This window comes from Chrysochloris asiatica, unplaced genomic scaffold (assembly GCF_000296735.1).
Source record: "Chrysochloris asiatica unplaced genomic scaffold, ChrAsi1.0 scaffold00113, whole genome shotgun sequence".
Taxonomy (NCBI): Eukaryota; Metazoa; Chordata; class Mammalia; order Afrosoricida; family Chrysochloridae; genus Chrysochloris; species Chrysochloris asiatica.
In genome coordinates, this window is record NW_006408631.1 from 8,948,095 (window position 1) to 8,969,444 (window position 21,350).

Here is a 21,350-nt window from a genome sequence, read left to right on the forward strand (position 1 = left end):
GTGCATATACAAGAAAAAAAAAACTTAAGCAAATAAAATTAAAAACATAAGAAACAAAAACTAATAGGAATAATCATTACACAATGTGGAAAACAAAATGAAATCACTCAAAGCACAAAGTATAAAGAGAAAAGTGACTATTTACAAGAAAAATTATTATGTATATGTGGACTTTAAGTAAATCATTTCCAAGAAAGATCCATTTCTAATATCTGACATTTTGGATATTTTTTAATTTTGCTTCATTTTAAAAATACATCATTGATAAATGTTTTGCTATAGATTTTCCCTCAGCCAACTAATGTATTGATTTATCATCCTATAGCTAATTTTTGATTCCAGTTGTGAAAATGCTCCATGGAATCCTTCCTCAACATGGTAATGAGTTACCTGAACTCCAGCATTGCGAAGTCTAGTGACATACATTAGTCCGTCATCTCTTAAAACGTCATACTGACAGGTGATGAGGTAGGTCAAGGGCAGGTGACGCAATTTGTTGTCATCAGCCAACAGAGGTGCTGCTCTCACATCTAGAAACCCAGGGTATTTGTTTGATAGCTCAGAACTACCGTAAGTTGGATTTTTGTAAACATATCCTTTTTTAAACCTCTCAGGGAGCAAGGAACTCCAATTAACAAACTTGAATAGATGACTTGATTCCTCAGGAATGTGTTGGTTTGAAAGCATGGCTTTTTCAAGTGATCTATCTGTAGTAAAATATTCACTCCAGAACCTGACCATAAATGATTTGGACAGAAATGGAAAATGTGAGTTTTCTTGATATGATGGTGTATCTAAATCAAGAGGCTGAAGGGCAGGATAAATTAAAGACTGGATCTTGAGTTTGGTCTTGACATCTGGGTCATCCAAGAGCTGGAAAATAATTAAGATAACTGTAAAAAAAAATCATTTTAAAACAATAACATAAAATGAGATAGGCGAGACATAAAGTAATAATCTCAAAAACTCTTCAATGATAAATAAAATATACCTTCTCAGCAAACTTACAAGTATTGATAAGTTTCTGTAGCTGTAACCCATTGTTCTTGGAGTCTGAATCATGGTGACACTATGTGTTATAGAATCTCTATAGGGATTTCTTAGCTGCATTCATCACCATGGAGACTAACAGGCTTTTCTTCCCTGAGAGCAACCCATTTGTACCACCCAGGGACCTTTTCTGTAACTGTTGTTGTTAAGTGCTGGTGAGTCAGTCCGACTCATAGTCACTGTGTATAGAGTTTCTGAGGAGCGGTTGATGGATTTGAACTTCCGACCTTATGATTAGCAGACCACTTTATCCTTACCAAGACTCCAGAGGGCGTCCTTCCAGTGTGCCGGGGCTGGTAGGCCTAAAGTGTTCCAGATGAGCGGAGAGCACAGAGGTACGGGCAAGAGGCGAACAACCTGGCTGGTTCCCACAGGCCAAAGAGAGCAGGCTGCAGCCAGGAGCTCAGAAGCAGTGTGTTTCTCACTGAGCCACACCTAAAGCAAGTGCGGAATCAGCCACTGGTAAATGGCCAGAATACAGGTGGCCTTGATGCTGCTGTCCGCATTCACACAGAACGAGTGTCATGGCATAGCCCTACAGGAGCGCAGGGACAACCTTAGAGGCTGAGCAGATCAGCAGCTCTGTGCGTGCACCGGGCGTGGTAGGAGAGGCAGTTCTGAGAGATTCTCTGGATGGCACCCTGCATGGAGCAGGAGGACAGCCTGAGGCCCAGGCAGTGATACCTATAGACTCGCGGGCCAGGTCAGAAACCCGATGGAGCCTCAAGCACCCCAACCACACGGCGATCCTTAGACGCTGGCTGCTTCTTTTTAATAAAAAGATGCTTTTAATTTTCAAAAAATCATCTTTCCTATTTTTCTCATGTGTGATGCAAAAGGATCTAATCAATAACTAAAAAAGGTTAATGCCACCCGTTCTAATAAAAGTGACAAATAAAAGAACCACATAATCCTTGACTTGTTTTGTTGTTGTTGACAATACAGGATAATGCACTGGGCCACAAGGTTGGTTTGAACCTCAAGGTGGGTAGTTCAAACTCACCAGCCGCTCCTCGGAAACACTGTATGAGTCGGAAATGACTCAAAGGTACTTAACAACAACAATATACCAATAAGACTCCTGATGTGGTGCTGTAGGATGACCACTGGATTGCGAACTATAAGGTCAGTGGTTCAAACCCACCAGCCGTTCCTCGGAAATCATATACAGGATCACCATGGGTGGGAACCGACTCGATGGCTCTTAACAACAACAGTTACTCCCTGGCATAAAGAACTGGTGATCTGCTTCTGTAATGATTATAGCCAAGAAACCCCCCACGGGGGTGTTCCACATTTTACATGGTGTGACTCTAAGTCATAAATGATTCAATGACACTTAACAGAGACATACCAATAAATTTTGCTATAGAGAGGAAGGCCCAGCTAATAAGGATTTCTGTTGACTGGTTCTTACATGATGTTTGGTGGTTTGTGTATGCTTTCTATGTGAATGATTCTGTTAGCATTACCCTTACCTGTATCAAGCCTAAAGTGTTAATGATACATGTAAAGCTTAGTGGTTTTCAGAGAGGAGTTCACACACACTAGATTAGGCAAGAAAAATACTTGTTTATAAGTTGGAATGAAATATTAGAGGATAGTTTTAATTTTTAAAAACATATCTTTAAAATGCAATTTGTATGTATGTATATGTTATAAACTTAGACATTTTACATATGAATACAGATCTTATTGGATAAGCTTCAAATATTTCCACAGTTTGAAACTATCCTACATTTGATTGGTATAAACAAGTCTTTTTAAAAAATTCTCAGGAAACAAGGAACTTCAATTAACACACTTGAATAGATTATATGATTCCACAGAATATGTTGGTTAGAAAGTATAGCTTTATGTGGGGTTTCTTTATATATTAGATATCATGGTCACAATAAAGCACTGTGGACATTTCTGATGCCACTGTAAAGATTACTAAAATTGCCAGATATTTCTACTAAAATTAACTCATGTATTCTAAATAACTTTAAAGTTGAACAGGTCCATTTTGCCTTATAGATAAAGAAATTAACTCATAGAATGATCAAGTGGCATTGTCAAGATAACACCTGGAAATTACTTCATCTCAAGAAAACCCAAGTCTCCTCCTGTTAAATCTAGTATTCATTCTGTTATGTCATAAGACTCGTAGCAATGACAAGAAATCTACTTCTGTGAAGGTTCAAATACATGTTATATATTGTAATTGGAATGAAGTTTAACAATAACATCCTTTCCTTTTGAGACTATTGTTTTCAAGAGTCTAGTAGTCAAGACATTTTTAATGTGAAATATTTATAAATATAACCAACAAAGTAATTAACAGCAACCTTTAAAATTGCTTTAAATCCATGGTTTGTAATTAGAGTAATAAACTCTTAACTTCTACATCGGTAATGCATAGCTTCCTTTCTTGACTTCCACTACTACATGGGAAAACTTGCTAGGTTTTAAATATTCAGTAGCAGTTTGTTTCTTTGCTCTTAAAAATAAAACCCATTTTATGTATGATCAAGGTGAAAAGGATGATTTATTACTAGTTTAATACTACTATTATTAAATGACAGATAAGAATATGGTTTCATATGTGCATAAAAAGAAATCATTTGAACATTTTATAGCTTTACCTTTTGGCAAACTTTACAAGTAATGTAAACCTGATAATTTAATTAAAATAGTATGGTTATTTTGGTAATAGAGACATTGCTAACCAGTTCTGAGTACTCTGTTAAAGATTATTGATTCCATATGAACCTCCATTAGCATGGTAAAGTTATTGTCTGGCCTTATATATGTATTCCCTCATTCAACTGAAAGAATATTTTACTGGCATAATTTCAAACCAATTACTAAAATTATCATTTCGTTGGTGGTGGTGGTGTGCTATAGAGTCAGTTCCGATTCATAGAGGCCTTCCCCACCCCCACCCCCACACACACAGGGTTTCCGAGGTTGTAAATCTTTATGGGAGCAGAAAACCTCATGTTTCTTCCATGGAACAGCTGGTAGTTTCAAACTGCTGACCTTGAGGTTAGCAGTCTGACTCATAGCCACTACGCTCCTTCGTTAGGGAAGAAAAAAAGAAAAAACTGGCAGGAGCAGAGATAGTAGACATTCTGACATTTTAAGCCTTTCTTTTCATTATACTTTTATCATTTCTCAAATTAATTACTTTATTATACTTACATTTGTATTTTAATATATGCATTCAATATGTTTGCAAGTAGAATACTTTTTGAAAACATAATGAGTATCATACCTGTTGAGCTAAGGCTGCTGCTAAATTCCCCCCTGCACTACCTCCTGAAATTCCAATTCTCTCAGGATTCACACCATATTCTGCAAGTACTTTTTTGCGTAAGAACCACCTTAAGGCATTATATGCATCTTCAAATTGAATTGGGAAATGGTACTTTGGTGCTAATCTGTAGCTGTGGAGAGAAAATAGGCATTTTTATGTCATTTGTTTTATTTTCTTACTTTTTATTAAAGCATGCGACACATCAGCTACTCCTCAGAAACCCTACACAGGGTCGCTATGAGATGGAACCCACTTAACAGCACTTAACAACAACACATGTGTTGCCACCAATTAGAATTAACCCATTAGCAAGTGTTTGTTCTTGTTTTAATTATTTATACATGGCAGAATTGTACTTATAAGCATGTTGTTGTTGTTGTTGTTAAGTGTCGTCTACTGGGTTCCAACTCAGTGACCCTATATAGGGTTTCCAAGAAGCTTCTAGTGAGTTTGAATTGCTGACCTTCCAGTTCAAACTGACCTTGTAGTACATTGCTTATCCTACAACGTCATACCAGGACGCCATCATAAGCATACAACTTTATTAATTTTCAACTGAAAACAGACATGTTGTTGTTGTTAAGCGTCAGAGAATTGGTTCCAATTCATATGACCCTGTAGAGAGTTTCTGAAGAGCAGCTGGTCAGTTTGAACCATCGATCTTAAGGTCTACCATACAGCCATACAGCCAGCAAAAAGATAACAAAAGAGAACATTGTCAACACCTCAGAAACCTCTCATATAATCCCTCATTATTACTCTTCAATTTTGCCTGTTTTTAATCATTAAATAAATAGAATCGTATGGCCTGTACTCTTTGTATCTAGATTTGTTTGATCACCATAATGTGTTTGAGACCCTGTGGTCCAGTGCTTATCCTAGACTGCCATATGTTGTTTACTGTTTGTTTTGGTGAATCACATACAGATTTATGTCTTTTAATGCTATTTGACTTTCCATTTTAAAATTAATAATTGGAATGCAAATCTTAGGGTAAGCTTGTTGGTGGTAGTAGTGGTTATGTGCCCCAACATTAGTTCTTATTCATATTGAACCTGTATAGGGTTTCTGAGCCTGTAAATCTTTATGGGAACAGAAATTCTCATGTTTCTTCCGTGGAACTTCTGGTAGTTTTGAACTGCTGACCATGAGATTAGCAGCCCAATTCATAACCACTGTGCTCCCAGAGTTCCTTTAGGGTAAGCTTAGATATTCTAATTACTTTTTTAATTAAAAAAATTATTTTTAATTACTTTAACAATGTTATTCTAATTCTAATTACTAAATATGAAGCCATGGCTAAACAGTGCCTTATTTTGAACATGACTGTGTTTTAACATTACAGTAATTATTTCACTTGATAAGTTTTTATGACAATGCTATTTTTTAACTTTTCCTTCATTGGAATAGGTACTCAAAGCTTTAACATGATTTCTAACCCAACCTTATTTTCAGTCTTCCTCTAAGAATTATTTTCTAAAGTTAATTATTGCTCTATGCCACAATTTTACACTTAATTCATTGACTTTGCTTATTTATTTAATTTGATAATAAATAGTAATATATAGGCTTATCAAATGACAAAACCCTGACCTCAGTTCATTTCCAGAGTGCTAGCACATAATCTTTATAATAACTTTCAGTTAATTATTTATGAAGCACTTTTATAGATTGTCTTCCTACTCTAGGATAGTCATTCTTAAGTGTAATGAAAGTTAAGAATTGAAAGGAAATCCAGCAATGTAATTACGCCCATGAATGACACAGCTTGAATACTTATGAAAACTCTTTCTTCCAGTTTTTCAAACCTGCCTAAATAACACAAGCACAGAGAACTTTTTGCTTATTTGTTTCTCCACCTCTACTTAGAGTCTGGCCTTTGTCTCATCTGTGACTCATGTATTTTTGGAATAACAATGCATGCACTAGGCAAGGAACCTGAGAGAGTCTAGATATGCAAGATCTTAAAATTAACCAACAGCACTCTTACTTGGTTGATATGACAACAGCATCAAGTCTGTCTGCTGTCCATCTCGACAGCATGTCACAATTATGAAAAGCTGAAATAAAAGAAATAAAAGCATGATGTTAGTTGTGTTGCTGTTAAGTGCTGTGGAGTCAGTTCCAACTAATAGTGATCCTGTATAGGGTTTCCCAGGAGAAGCTGATGGATTTGAACTACCAATCTCGTGGTTAGTAGTCCAGTGCTTAACCAGGATGTTAATGAGAATGTACAAATGAAGAGAAGAATTTTTTTTTCACTTAAATTCTAGTATACTTGTTTTTTTATTATCATAAGTTTTCTATCTACCAGTAGTGTCACTAGGATTGGTGATCCCACAGATACTGATGATCCCCCTTTACTACTAGTCCATACCCAAATCCACTGCCATCAGTCATCTCTGACTCATAGTCATCCTTTACAAGTTTCTGAGACTATAAACCTTTAAAAAAGCAGACAGTTTTTGTTTCATCTTTCTACTTCCGAGTGACTTGTGGGTTTGAACTACTGACCTTGTAGTTATCAGTCCAGTGCTTATCTTACTGTTTTACCAGGACTAGTCCATATAGAAAGCTTAATAATGTTAATTATCAATTCCAGTCATAGAATAAGACTTGATAGATACAGTTGTAAATTACTTAAATATAATATTTCTTAGATTATATGAAAACTAAATTCTCTGGAATCCCTGTACAGGGCCACTATGAGTAAGAACCAACTCAATGGCACTTAACGATACACCAACAACAGCAAGGATATTTTTATTGAAAATGATAAATTTCTGCTGAAACACAGTCATTTTGATGTCATCCCATCGGCCAGAATGGCCTGACATGGTCTGCCACCAGTCCCATGTTCAAATGCTAAGGAAACACATTTAACACCTGAGTTATCCATGAGAAAACCACCCAGGGTAAACTCAGTGAATTTGAGTTTCTCAGTGAACCTCCTTATTGCCTTTTGTCCCCTTTCTCTTTTGGCTTGTATATTTCATAATTGGTACTTCTAGGCTTGCTTTAATCTCAGCTACCTTGTCCAGCCTTAACTACATTGCTGAAAGATGCATTCATCTGGCTCTGACTTAGTTGATTAGTAAACAAATATGAAAGGCTCAGCCCTGACTTGACCAGTGTTTTTTTCTTGTCTTGGAGGAAGATTCAATATTTTCTATTTCAACCCTCCTCCCCACATCCAATTTTTTACCCATGTCTTAAATCTGCTTCCTCTTAATCCATTGGTTTGTTCCTCCATAAATCGATACCCTCAGCCCATCTATTTCCTTAATGTATTCCTGTTTATTGTCTTAATTTAATTCATCAGTCTTCCAAATTGTTCATGTCTCTCTAAATAAAAAATAAAATAAAATGTTCTTACTAAGCTTTCCTTTTGATCTCTTTCTATCTATTACTCTACTGTCTATTCCTGGTATGGCCCTGTGGGATAATGCGCTGGACAGCAAGGTCAATTTGAACCACAAAGTTAATAGTTCAAACTCACCAGTCATGCCTTGGAAACCCTATGTAGAATAGCACATCAAGAAGTCCTGTAATAACAAGTGAGAAAAAAGAGAAAATAGAAAACTATGTGTTCTTAGAGCAGGAGTGGGGAACCTTTTTTCTATCAAAACTTCTAACATTATTCACGGGCCATACAAAATTATCAACTTAAATTTTTTCCTGCTACTTTTGATGAAACAATTAATTCACCCCTAACGTGATGACTAGAAGTTCGGTTGTCTTGACAGGGCCAGACCAAATAATTTTGAGGGTTTATATGGTGTACGGAATGATCATTCTCCACCTCTGTCTTAGAGTGATTGCAAAAAATATGAAAACTTTGATTTTCTCATCTCTGCTTAGGTTGTTAAGACAAGCGGTTATGAAAGACATTGATATGAACCTTCTAACCCCCTCTCAAATCTACTACTATTAAGTGAATTTTGATTCTGTGACCTTACATAGAACAGAAAAGTATTGTTTTTCAGGATTTCCTAGATTATAAATCTTTACAGGACCAGACAGCCTCCTCTTTCTCCCGTGTAAAGTCTGGTGGGTTTGAACGCACTGACCTTTTGGTTAGCAGCCCAATGTTTAACCCACAACTCCACCAGAGATCCTTCTCTGTTGTTGTGAAGTGTCATTGAGACAATTCTGACTCACAGTGACCCTCTATAAGGTTTTCTAGGAGCAGCTGGTGGGTTTGAACCACTGACCTAGCAGGTCAGTGCTTATCCTACAGCTCCAGACCAGGACAAAGTAAAAATCTTGCCAGGAGAAGAAAGCAAGGGAAAGAAATTTTAGTATAATATCAAAAGGTCATTGTACTTAGAGCCTCCAGCCTGAAACTGAACTGACTCCCAGAAAACTACTTTCAGTAAAACAATAGTCAGATCTATAAAGTTAAAATAACACCAGGGAGAAATATACTCATCAGTACAATCAATTAAAGGTCATTGAAAGGATTGCATTTTCCCAAAGCTAAGTTCAGAAGACAGGAAGGGACAGGGAGGAAGTGAGAAGAGTGCTGTTACTTTGAGGGATTGCAATGAATATCATGAAACAAAATGGTATAAATTGATTAATGGAAAATTAATTTATTTTGTAAACTTTCACCTAAACTACAACAAAAAGTTATTTTAAAATAAAGATTTATGTTGTTGTTGTTATGTGCCATGGAGTCAGTTCTGACTCATAGCGACCCTGCATAGGGTTTCTGAGGCTGTAAATCTTTACGGGAGCAGAAAGTCTCATCTTTCTCCCGCAGAACAGCTGGTAGTTTCGAACTGCTGACCTTGCAGTTCGCAGCCCGATTCATAACCACTACGCTACCAGAGCTCCTTGATTTATAGTAATCTAAAATTTTTGGAGTCCTGGTGTGGCGCTGTGGACTGATGTGTCAGACTGCAAAGTCATTTGAACTACTAGGTAGGTGGTTCAAGTTCACCAGCTGCTCCTTGGAAACCCTACACAGGGTCGCTATCAGGCAGAATCGATTCGATGACACTTCACAAAAGCAACAAATTTTTTTTCAAATTATTTCAGTGACATAGAGTTTACAAAGTGTCCACTTACCAGCACTTCCCAAACACCAGCCACCACCGTGAATGTAAAACAGTCCCCTTCTTAATTCTTCTGATTTTCTCTTTGGCACATACACACGCACAGGAATGTTATTAAATGTTGTCTCGGTCACAGTCACATTTTCATCTGAGATTACTGGGACTTCACTAAAGCTCATAGCGATTATTAAGGTTTCCATGCAGTGTTTAATCCCCAGAAGCTCAACAAATGTAGCCTAAAAGTGAAATCAAAATTTCAAATTTCAACAACAACAAAACATTACGGACACATAAGTACCTGTTGGATGTAGCATCAGGAGCTTTTGAGTTGGTTCTGATAGTAACCCTGTACACAATAGAATGAAACGCTTCCCAGTCCTCCACTATCCTCAAACATTGCAATGTTTGAACCCATTGATGCAGCCACTATGGCAATCCAACTCTTTGAGGGTCTTCTTTTTCGTTGACATGCTACCAAGCATGATGTCCATCTCCAGAGACTGTTTTCTCCAGATAACATGTACAAAGCGCATGAAACCAAGCCTAGCCAGTCATGATTCAAGAAGCACTCTGACTGTTTTTCTACCAAGAAATTTATTTGTTCCTCTGTTAGTTCATGGGGATTCACTATTATTTGCCAAAGGAACTCTTTTTCAGTATTCCTTATCCATTATCCAGCTTTCTCATGCATATGAGGTGATTGAAAACACCATGGCTAGGGTCAGGCAGACCTAAGTCCTCAAAGTGATATAAGTATATATAAACTTCCAATAGGCACAAATGAAATGAACTAATTTCTCACATATCTTCTTTGTTTTTTTCAGAAGAATCAGAATTATAGAAGTTTTCGCCTAGTATAGGAGTACTGGTGTGCTACTGTGAGCTAATGCATCAGACTGCAAAGTCATTTCAACTGTAAAGTTGCTGGTTCAATCTCACCAGCTGCTCCTTGGAAAACTTATACAGGGTTGCTATGGGTCAGAATTGACTCCACAACACTTAACAACAACAATATAGTTGTAAAACGGAGGGTAAACATTCATTTAGTTTGGACGTGTCAGGTTCTCTACTAAGTATTAAGATTACACAGGTGAACAAGAAAAATACCTCCCACCTCCACGATATTTTCAGATCTGTGGAAATGAGTGTCTTTTCTTCAAAATTATTATAATCCTGTTTATTGTATTCGGATGGCCCTTCTTTTTATTTTTTTTCTTCTCGAAATGAGTAGGGACTTTATGGTCTTTCCTTTACTTTTTACTACATACTGAAGTGAGTAGGGACTGTATGACCTTTCTTTTTACTTTTTACTACTTGCTGGAGTAAGAAGTACGTGCACCTTAGAAATCTGAAGTAGCCAACCGGGTAAGGGAAAAGACTGTGTGGTCTAAGCCTTAGCCAATGGGGTGAGACATAGTCGTAAGACTTGTGTCAGTGGACTGCCCACTTGTGTGTGCTCACTGGCCTGTTCTTGTACAGTTACGTGCATACCCCCTTCTGCAGAAGTAAATTTTGCCTTGCTGAGATAATTTAGTCTCACTGAGTGTCTTTTTGTGCAACATCTGGATTCATTTCTAACAATTTGTGGGCCCGTCTGGGATTTCCCATTCTCTTTGGGAAGCAGCTTGAGCCTTCTCCGCTACGGGAGACACATCCTGCTGCCTAGTTGCGGCAGCCCTTGGGCAAGATAGGCTGAAATCTCCCAAGAAGCAGATAAATCTGGACTCCTTGGCAATGTGGGTGAATGGCCTTCACAAGCACCACCACGTGGCAACCAGGTAACTCTGTGCATGGACCAAGGTGGGAAAAACCGCTGGTACAGCCAATACTTCCTTGGTGGTTAGGACATCCCGGAGGCTGTGTGTATGAATAAAACGTGCCCTGGGAACGAAGTGAGTGTGGAGTCCCAATCTGCGGTTCTGTGGTAACCTCATATGACTTAGGGCAGTATCCAGTAGAGGATTTGATCTAAGTTGGGTCTTTATTCCAACATGCCAATGCTTAAAGGTTTCCAATGTTCCTGCGAGGAAAGCAACTGGAGATGGACAAACCGAAAGTAAAAGAGTGTAAGAAACCTTCAAGTATAGAAGTGTGTGTGTGTGGGGGCGCGTTGAGCCTCTTTGTAGCCAGGATGGGAAATAACACTAGTAAAATAATCTCTAGAGAAAATGAAAACAAAGACAAAACTCCCCCTAATAGTCTATTAGGATTAATGATAAAGTGAAGGAGCTCTGGTAGCATAATGGTAATGAATCGGGCTGCTAACCTCAAGGAGGCAGTTCAAAACTACAAGCGGTTCTGTGGGAGAAAGATGAAGCGTTCTGCTCCCATAAATATTTACGACCCTGTGCAGGGTCGCTATGAGTCGGAACTAATTCCACGGTACTTAACAACAACAACAACAACATTGGAATGATAGTGCATGAGCTAAAGGGAAAAAGAAATAATAAATGATAAGATACTGTTGTTTCATTTGGACACAGGAACCAATTCTTAAACTATCTGTCTTTTGGCCTAAATTTGGCTCAGAGAGGACTGGGTATGTCAACTGTTAGTTGAATATGTTAATGACAAAAGTCCTGTCTCTCAGGAGGAAATAGATTTGCCCTATGCTGGAGATGGTGTCCTTTTGTCCTATTTGCACTAAAGACAATGTTAGGCCCCCTAGTGGCCTAATCAAGTAGGAGACCCCAAAAAGATCATCAGGACTCGAGTTTGATGCAAAAGCAAGAGGTTTATTTGCCAACGCGCTGGGGTCCACCTTCACTCACACAAGCAGGAGACGAAGGCGACCCCGACTCACTATACACACAAGTTTTTATAGGGTTTCAGGGGGCATAATTGCACAGTACCATAGATACAGTTTTTGATTGGTTAACAATTGGCAAAGTATGAGATGTTACAGTTTAATTGGTCAGTACTGGTGGTCTTTCTTAGGCTAGGGCAATGGAAAACATCTGTCATCTGGCCTTGGGTTGTTCTGTCTATTACTTATCTATGGCTCGCTGTTGCTAGGGGTGAAAGGATATTCTAAGGCAACATGAGCTGATTTAGCACGTTCCTGGAACAGGAGGACGTGTTCAGGCTAATGTACAGAATGGAGATTGACCTTGTCTCTGGAGGGAACTAAACACTGAGGCCTTCTATCAAAAATGCTTCTTGAAGCCTGACTAAAGTTTGGTCAAGTAGCTAGGCAAAATCAGTTAGGGCCTTACAACAAGGACTAACAAAGCAGATAAAGAAAAACTTTCTTCCCCTTGGGACGCCCTTTTCTCTCTATGCCCACCTTAAGATCTTGCCCTTCCTCCTACACCCCAGACTCGCAACCCTGAGCCTTCTCCCCCAAGCCTGCTCTCCCTGCAGAGCCCAATTTTCCCTCACTAGTACAATACCCTTCCCCGCAGAGACTTAGGAAAAAACTTACACAGTGCCAAAATGATATACAAAACCTTCCCTTTACCCCTCCCCACCAAGAATTACCCTGAATCCCTTTTTTCTTCTTAGAAAAGACCCCTTAGGAGGAGGAGAAATTGGATTCATCGCTGCACCCCTAACTGATTCAGAGGACTGAAAAAAAAGGGGGGGGGGGCTAAAACCACTCCTTAATGATCCCTATGTGGGCCGCTGATCAGGTACGCCAATTCCTAGGCCCCTGAATATACACCTGTTCAGAACTTAAGTCAATATTAGGAATCTTAGTCTCAGGAGAAGAAAGAGCCATGATTCGTAGGGCAGTGATGGCTGCATGGGAATGCGAACTTCCCACCAGGCCAGACATCCCAGCCACTGATGCTAAGTTCCCCAACCAAGACCCCCAGTGGGAAAATAATGTAACAGCCCATAGGGCCCACATGAAAGCCCTTAGGAAGATAATAATTAAAGGCATGCGAGAATCGATTCCCTGGTCGCAAAATATCTCTAAGGTTTTTGATGCACAGTAGGGAAAAGATGAAGGACCTGCAGAGTTTTTAGACAGACTTTAAAAAAAAAGGCAAATGAGAATATACATCGGGTTAGACCCAGGAGTTCTCCAAGGAATTCAAAGCAAGAAACCAAATAGCTGCAAGGTTTGAATCTGTATTATTCTGGTGGTCATCCATTAACAAAAATCTGGACTGGATTAATTACATCTATTATAATTAACAAAGATTTGTGAACTATACCAGAGATGCAATAAAAGGAATAGCAGAGCAATTAGGACCATGTGTTATAATTGGAGTCCAATGTTGTACTTTCATTCCCATTAAGGATACCATTACCAAAGCATTACAAGGGCTGACCACCTTAGCTAATGAAAATTCAGGCATAGATAACCCCTTTTCTAGTCTCATGGACCAATGGTTCGGAAAACGGAAGATGCCTATGACTTTGGTCCTCACTTCTGTAATTACAGTATTTGGCATATTAACACTAATGGGATGTTGTATTATACCTTGTATAAAAGGATTAGTTCTAAAACTTATAGAAACAGCCTTATTCAAACAACCCCCACCTCCATACCAAAATACTTAGAAACATGCAAACACCAAAGTCAACGTCTCCTTGCAGAGTTTGAAGACAAGAATGAAGTCTAATGAAGAAAAGGGGGGAATTGTGGGAATGAGTGTCTTTTTTTTCAACATTATTATAATCCTGTTTACTGTATTCGGGTAAACCTTCTTTTTCTTTTTTTCTTCCGGAAGTGAGTAGGCACTTTATGATCTTTCTTTTACTTTTTACTACTTACTGAAGTGAGTAGGGACTGTACAACCTTTCTTTTTACTTTTCACTACTTGCTGAAGTGACTAAGAACAATGTGTGCCTTAGAAATTTGAAGTAGCTAATCATGTAAGGGATAAGACTGTGTGGTCAAAGCCCTAGCCAATGGGGTGAGACACAGTCTTAACACTTGAACCAGGAATAAAAACCTGAGTGGACTGCCTGCTTGGTGTGCTCGCTGGCCTGTTCCTGTACAGCTACACACACACACCCTTCTTGCCAAGGTAATTTAGTCTCACCGAGTGTCTGTTTGTGTAACATGGGGATTCATTTCTAACAGAGTGATGTTGGAAACCCATATAAACTAACAGTTACAAATAATATATATGCTATTATTCAGGTCTATGCAAGGTTACTTTGGGAGCATAGGGCAGCTAATTGCAAAAGCTACCTGGGAGTAAAACATGCTTTCAAAAAACAGAAAGTGCAATTTCCAGACTTGGAAGTAAGACGTGTTCTTAAGAATTTAACTAAACAAATAATAAGTAGAAAAATACCTTCCTGCTTGAGTCTGTGGTTTAGATTGGATATGGGAAGGATCTGTTGATATAGCTCAGTATAACTAGGAGCACATGTTGTTGTTGTTAAGTGCCGTCAAGTCAGTTCCAACCCATAGCAACCCTGTGTAGGGTTTCCAAGGAGTGACTGGTGAGCTTGAACCACTGACCTTGTAATTCAAACAGCTTTGCAGTCTGGCTCATTAACCCACAGCACCACAGGGCTGAGAGTAAAAGGACTGGGTAGGAGCAAAAGGAAATGCAGCTGTAATCCCTGTATCCTGACCTTTTACTCTACAAATCAGTGTTCTAAGAACTATAGATGTATTGTTGTATTAATCTCAATAATTTTAGTGAGTCAACTACAAATTAGGTATGCAATGTTATCACATCCATTTCAGAAATGAGGAAAATAACCTCAGGGAGTTTAAATAAATAGCTCAGCTTTTCACAAGTAATAAGTAATATTTACTAAGATAATATATCTAGCAGTCTGATTTTTGGTCTAATGTTCATAGCATAATCCTTCAATAAAACTACATACTCTAAGATTGCCAGTCATTTGGAGAAAGCTGGCTAAACTCATGAGAAATAAAGTTAAATCAAGAGACTAGTTTACACACATCCAGATAATCCAGGAATGACAAAAACATTAAAATAATTTTTTAAATCTGTATTATTTGAGAGATCTGAAAATATATTCCACTCATAAATCATGGATAGGATGCAAGACAAAGTTACCAGAAAAAAGAAAAACTAATCAATTAGAAAAATGATTTCTTAAATCCCTGTTCAAAAGTAATTAATGGAATAATCTAAAGGAACAAATACTAAGGACATCTTTCAAATTGCAGACCAAAAAGAGAAAATAAGAGAAAAAAATGTTTCCTTCCTTAAACTGTTAAATAGCTTTATATCCCACATGTAAATTAAAACACACAACCAGTTCCATAAAGTGCTGTATGATAAAAACCTCTAGGTTTTCCAAACTGAATTGCAACACTTACTCCATTGATCCCAAATGTCTCATACAATTTCTTGTACTTCAGATTATCTGGCATCTGGGACTTTGGCACTTGTTATTGTAGCTAGTTGGACATTTTTTTCTCAACACTTGTGGTGACTGGTTGTTTTTTAACTAGTCACCACAAGTGTTGAAGGAAAAATCTGTTCAACCTTTGGTCTCCAGACTGATGTTTTTTCTTCTGAAAGACTTTCTCTGACCATAAATACAACAGCCCAATCCAAGCTATTCTTTTCACTCTGTTTATCTGCAAGGCATTCACATGGTCTGAAATAATGCATGTTTTTCAGTTTGAATTTTTGTATTTCTCTATCACTAGAACATTAGTTCCATGGTGGTATTGTCCTTGTGTGCCTAATAGGTTTCAACAGATAGTTGAATTGTTGACTAAATGAGCAATCTGAGAATTATGTGATACACCTGATATAAACACTAAAAATAGATAATAGAAAAATGGAAGAGATAATATAATAAAGGAGCTCTGGTAGCGTAGTGGTTACGAGTTGGGCTGCCAACCTCAAGGTCAGCAGTTCAAAACTACCAGCGGTTGTGCGGGAGAAAGATGAAGCTTTCTGCTCCTGAAAAGATTTACAGCCTTGGAAACCCTGTGCAGGGTCACTATGAGTCAGAACCAACTCCATGGTACTTAGCGACAACAACAATGTAATAAAAGAAGTAATATGAAAACATTCCCGTGGCACTTGAGAGAATGACATATTTTCTACAAGCTACCTTTCCATTTCTTGTTATTTTTGTTGTTACGTGCCTTTGAGTAAATACCAACTCCTATCAACCTGTACAGTGTTTCAGAGACTGTAAATCTTTGTGGGAGAGGCTTGTGGACTCAAAATGCTTACCATGACCCTCTTACCTATACAGCACTTACTACTATAGTCTGAAACTAAGACTACATAGATTTGTAACCTGTATAGTACTGTACAATCAGATAATCATATTTATTTGTGAATTTAAATATCAGTCAATACATAAGACGAGAACTTTACACAAGCACACGTTCATGATATAAATACTACCTGCAAGAAGTATTTTTTTGTGAAACCTACTCAAATACCTCCTTGATCGTTATTGATATTTAAAAATATGATTCTTGTGTATAAAATGAAAACAGTAACAACAAAAAGAAATAGGTAAGCATAGTTTGAATATTACAAAGATAAAGGCTGCAGCATTTACTTAAAATATAAATAAATAACACAAAATAACCAAGGAACAGAATCCTGACAAATTTAGTTCTCTATGTCCAATGGGTAAACATATAAATATATATTCATATATATCCATAAAATTGTACACTTACCAAATTTAAAAGAGTTTTCACATGTGTATTCAACCACATTATTCTCCATGGCTCTTCAAAATTATCCGGGAGTGGTATATAAACATAATATGCTATAAGGACCCCCACAATCAGAAGGTACAAGGATTTTCTTTGCATGCTTTAGCTCTTTGGTACTGCCTTCATTGGTAACACAGAAATTAATTTGATATGCTAGAGCAGGGCACTTTAATACTCTGGTGTGTTTCAGTTACACCTAGGAGCATATCTTACTTTTTGAGTACAGAATTGCTCACTTAGTTTTAAGATTGGCATAATCAAGTTAAAATTTCATTGGCTGTCCAGACTGAGCAAAAGTCCAAGGTCCAGTAAGTAATATGAAACTTAAGCAGGCTGTATCAAATACCACACTCTTTTATAACTACTGAACAAGCAAGCAAGTAGTGAGCAATAACTGGGCAAATAATGGTTTAGTGATAACAAAACTATCTACAGAACACATAATCCTCAATCTAAGTTACAATGGGGAAAACAAATGTATATTATTTATAAATTCTGAGAAAATAATCACAATCTCTGCATTTACAGAATTTGCATTGTCATGCAGAACATGAACTATTCTATCAATACAGTCAGATAATTTTTAAATATCAGGGTTAAATAATACTAACAATAATGATAGAAACAATAGTAAACAAGCATTAATCATTTGCTCTGTGATCTAGGCACATGGCTAAGTGATCTACGTAAACAAAATCTAAATTAGTCAAAGCAATAATTCTATGAGAGGAATATTATTTTTCCCATGAATGAGTAAAGTGAGTTTTGAAAGGTTAAATAACATGGCCAATATCATAAAATTTTATGTATTGGAACTAGAAAGAAAGAATCAGATGGCTAAAGGTATGCAGGGAAAAACATATTTTAAACAACTTATATTTTCTGTCACACACACACACACCCCACACAAGAATATATATTTGAAAATGTTGAAAAGGATATAACAGTAACTTACATTCTTGCATTGCAAAGATCACCACTGTTATGTTGATGTTGTTAGTACTCTTAGGTTCTATGTCATAGTGCCACTGTATAGGGTTTTCAAGGAGCAACTGGTGAGTTTGAACAAACTGAGCTTGTGGGCACACCACTGTTTATACCTTAATGTAAATCCTATCACATCTTTTTTTCCCCCACACACATATATAAACCCACTGCCATTGAGTCAATTCTGACCCACGGTGACCCTGTATAGGGTTTCTGAGGCTGTAAATCTTTACAGGGGTAGAAGGCCTTATTTTTCTCTTTCAAAGTGGCTGGTAGGTTTGAACTGCCAAACTTATGGTTATCAGTCTGGTGCTTACCTTACAGTGCCACCAAGGCTGCTTACACACTTATAGAGCTATGCCATTTGGACATTCATCCATTAGTCTTTGAGAATTTTTCTGAAAAACTGTATCCAACTATCCGGTATTTTTCCTGCCTACAACCTGAAGTCCTGGTAGGATAGGCACTGGATAGTTAAACTGCAAGGTCCGTGGTTCAAACCTACCAGTTGTTCCTCGACACCTTCTACAGGCTCATTATGAAACAGAACTGACTTGATGACACTTAACAACAACAAAACTGGGGTTAGCAGTTTTGTTTTTAAAATTTTTTATTGTGAATTGAGTAAACGTTTACTAAGAAAATCATTAGTTTTACTCAACAATCATACACTCTGTTTCATCTCAATGATTACAGTCCCTTCCTTTTAACAACGTTTATCCCACTTCCTCCAAGTGGTTTCAATTCCCATTCCACCCTCCTTCCTATCCCTTCCCAACTTTGTCCTTAGACAAATGTTACCCTTTTCATCTTGAATTGGCCGTTCCATGGTGTGCATAACTTAGTAGTGTTTTTTTTCCCTGTATACTTATCCACCACTTTGTAGAACTAGATTTACAAGGATGAGTTCTGTTCTAAACCTGAAGGATGGTCAAGGGCCATAATCTCAGGGTAATCAAGTCTCCTTCTGACTAGTGATTCCAATCTATTTCCATAATTTTGAATTTTGATCCACATTTGTCCCCACTTTATCTGGGACCTTCTAATGTGATCCCTTTCAGAGTAGTTGATAATGATAGCTGGCCACCATATAATACTTTTTGTCTTGATTCTGATGTTTACATGTTCCATTGGAGTAGTTGATTCCAAGCATCTTCAAATATTCATCACTCTTCCTTCTTCTGCACATGGGGAGACCTTAAATGGCAGGTCACTCATGAGTTTGTAATATCTCAGTTGCTATTCACCAAAGTAGGAGGTAGAACACTCTCCTTGTGGATTACACCATGCCAAGTTTCCATGATATCCCATCATACTATGGTCCTGACCACCCCCCCCCCAGCCCCAAGCTAAGTAATGCATTGCCTTAAGATGATTAATAATATCTAAGTTCTCATCATTTTGACCCCGTCTGCTCTGCCATGGAGTCTTGGTGTGACTCTGTAGGACTAGCACTGAACCACAAGGTTGGTTTAAACCTCAGTGTCAGTGGTTCAAACCCATCATCCTCTCCTTTGAAACCCTATACAGTCTCACTATGAGTCAGAACCAACTCGATGGCCCTTAACAACAACAACAACATGCTCTACCATATTAATAAGTGTATTTGAAGCAAAGGTAAATACCCATGTACAAATATTCTTTTTACAAGTCCTTATATATTTGTGGGTACACTCGCACTCCCCCTTTCATACCCATTCAGCCTGTGTATCGGTCCATGTATCTACCCACAGAACACTGTTGTTTCATGGTTGTGTATGTAACTTTTTCCCTTATTGCCTTTAACTCGTGAATACCTCCCTGTGTCTTCACCTGCCTTCATCATTCTTCTTCCAACCTCCATCTTCTAGTATTTTGCCCTCCCTGTCACCTGAATTAACATGTGTCTACCCTCTAACCAGTTAATTACTCTGCCTTCCTTCCCACTCACCCCTGGCAACCATCAAAGAATATTTCTTTTAGCATGAAAACATATTCTTGAGTTTTTATAATAGTGGTCTCACACAGTATTTGTCCTTTTGTGATCGAGTAATTTCACTCAGCATAATGTCTTCAGGTTCATCAATGTTATGAGGTATGTCACAAAATCATCATTATCCTTTAGCATTGCATAGTATTCCATTTTGTGTATGTTCCAGATGTGTTTATCCATTCTTCCATTGATGAGCATTTAGTCTGTCTACATCTTTTTGCTATTGTGAATAGTGCTGTGATAAACATAGTTTTGCATATATCTGCTCATGTCATGGCTCTTATTTCTTAGGGATCTATACCAAGTAGAGAGATTGCTGGGTAATACAGAATTTCTATTATACCAAGTAGAGGGATTGTTGGGCCCTATGATATTTTATTTTCAGTATTTTGCAGAAGCACCATACTATTTCCACAATGGTTGCACTATTTTGCCATACTACCAGAAATGTACAAGAGTCCCAATCTCTCTAAACCTTCATCAGCATTTGTTATTTTCTGTTTTTTGAACTTTGCTTTTAATGCTGTGGTAAAATGATATCTCATTGTTCTTTCTCTTTTTTTTTTTAATTTAAACAATTCCCTTGCAATTCTTGCCCAAAAAGTACATTTATTATTAAGAAGACAATATTCTTTCCTAACTTTGCTACTTTCCAATATCTTGTGCTTTTTTTTTAATGTTTTATTGTGTATTATATGATAGTTTACATGAGATAACATTAGTTTTACATTCATTCTATCGTATATCGTTTCATTGCCATGGTTACAATCCCCTCCATGCAATCCTCCCCCCGCCTCCCCCTGGTCTTCAGCACACAGTTGCTCTCCCTCTCTGGATCTAAAGTCCCCAGCTGCTCCATCGCTCTACGTCATCTTCTCTGCCTCCATCTCAGGCATCACTGCTTCTCTGGGTAGGGTCTCTCCTCTCTTCTCCGTTAATGGTCCTAGAGACCTCCACTCCTAGACTGGAAAATTAATCACTCCCTTCCTTGTTATAAAATGTTTACCTTTTCTTTTCCAACCCTCACAATCAGCCCTGATAACAATTATTCACTATTGTATCACAAGAGACCCATCTGCATTTCATTTCATCAGCTCATCCTAGACAGATTGGATACTACTCACGGAGATTCTGCCTTCCTCCTAGCCCTATGGATCTAGGTTTCCTCTTGAAAGCTTGTAAGCCAGTCACTTCTTGCCTTTGTAGCTCCCCCCACCCCCCATTTTGGGTAGTCAGTGTCCAAGTTGCCCATCCCTTTCTACTCTGTGTGTGGAGGGGGTGGGAATGATTCTTGCTGTAAGGATTTGTTCCCTCTTTTGAGCTACTGCATCCATAGGTGTAGGT

The 21,350-nt window shown here is 37.9% G+C and overlaps 1 protein-coding gene across 1 annotated transcript; it reads right to left on the reverse strand.

Moving 5' to 3' along the window:
* Nucleotides 1-276: 276 nt before the first annotated feature.
* AADAC (arylacetamide deacetylase) lies at nucleotides 277-17,146 on the reverse strand. Its single transcript, XM_006867975.1, has 5 exons — nucleotides 17,009-17,146; nucleotides 9,425-9,647; nucleotides 6,342-6,411; nucleotides 4,310-4,481; nucleotides 277-873 (listed from the first exon to the last, which is right to left on the reverse strand). The coding sequence occupies exons 1-5, from the start codon at nucleotides 17,144-17,146 to the stop codon at nucleotides 277-279; spliced, it is 1,200 nt and encodes a 399-aa protein (XP_006868037.1).
* Nucleotides 17,147-21,350: the final 4,204 nt, after the last annotated feature.

What these genes read in the sequence shown, in the direction of transcription:
- AADAC (XM_006867975.1), bottom strand. Translation starts at nt 17,146, where the DNA reads ATGCAAAGAAAATCCTTGTACCTTCTGATTGTGGGGGTCCTTATAGCA. An exon ending in CTGGTGTTTGGGAAGTGCTG is followed by an intron (nt 6,412 to 9,424) that starts GTAAGTGGACAC and finishes CTTTTATTTCAG; the next exon opens with CTTTTCATAATTGTGACATG. An exon ending in CAGCAGCCTTAGCTCAACAG is followed by an intron (nt 874 to 4,309) that starts GTATGATACTCA and finishes ATTATTTTCCAG; the next exon opens with CTCTTGGATGACCCAGATGT.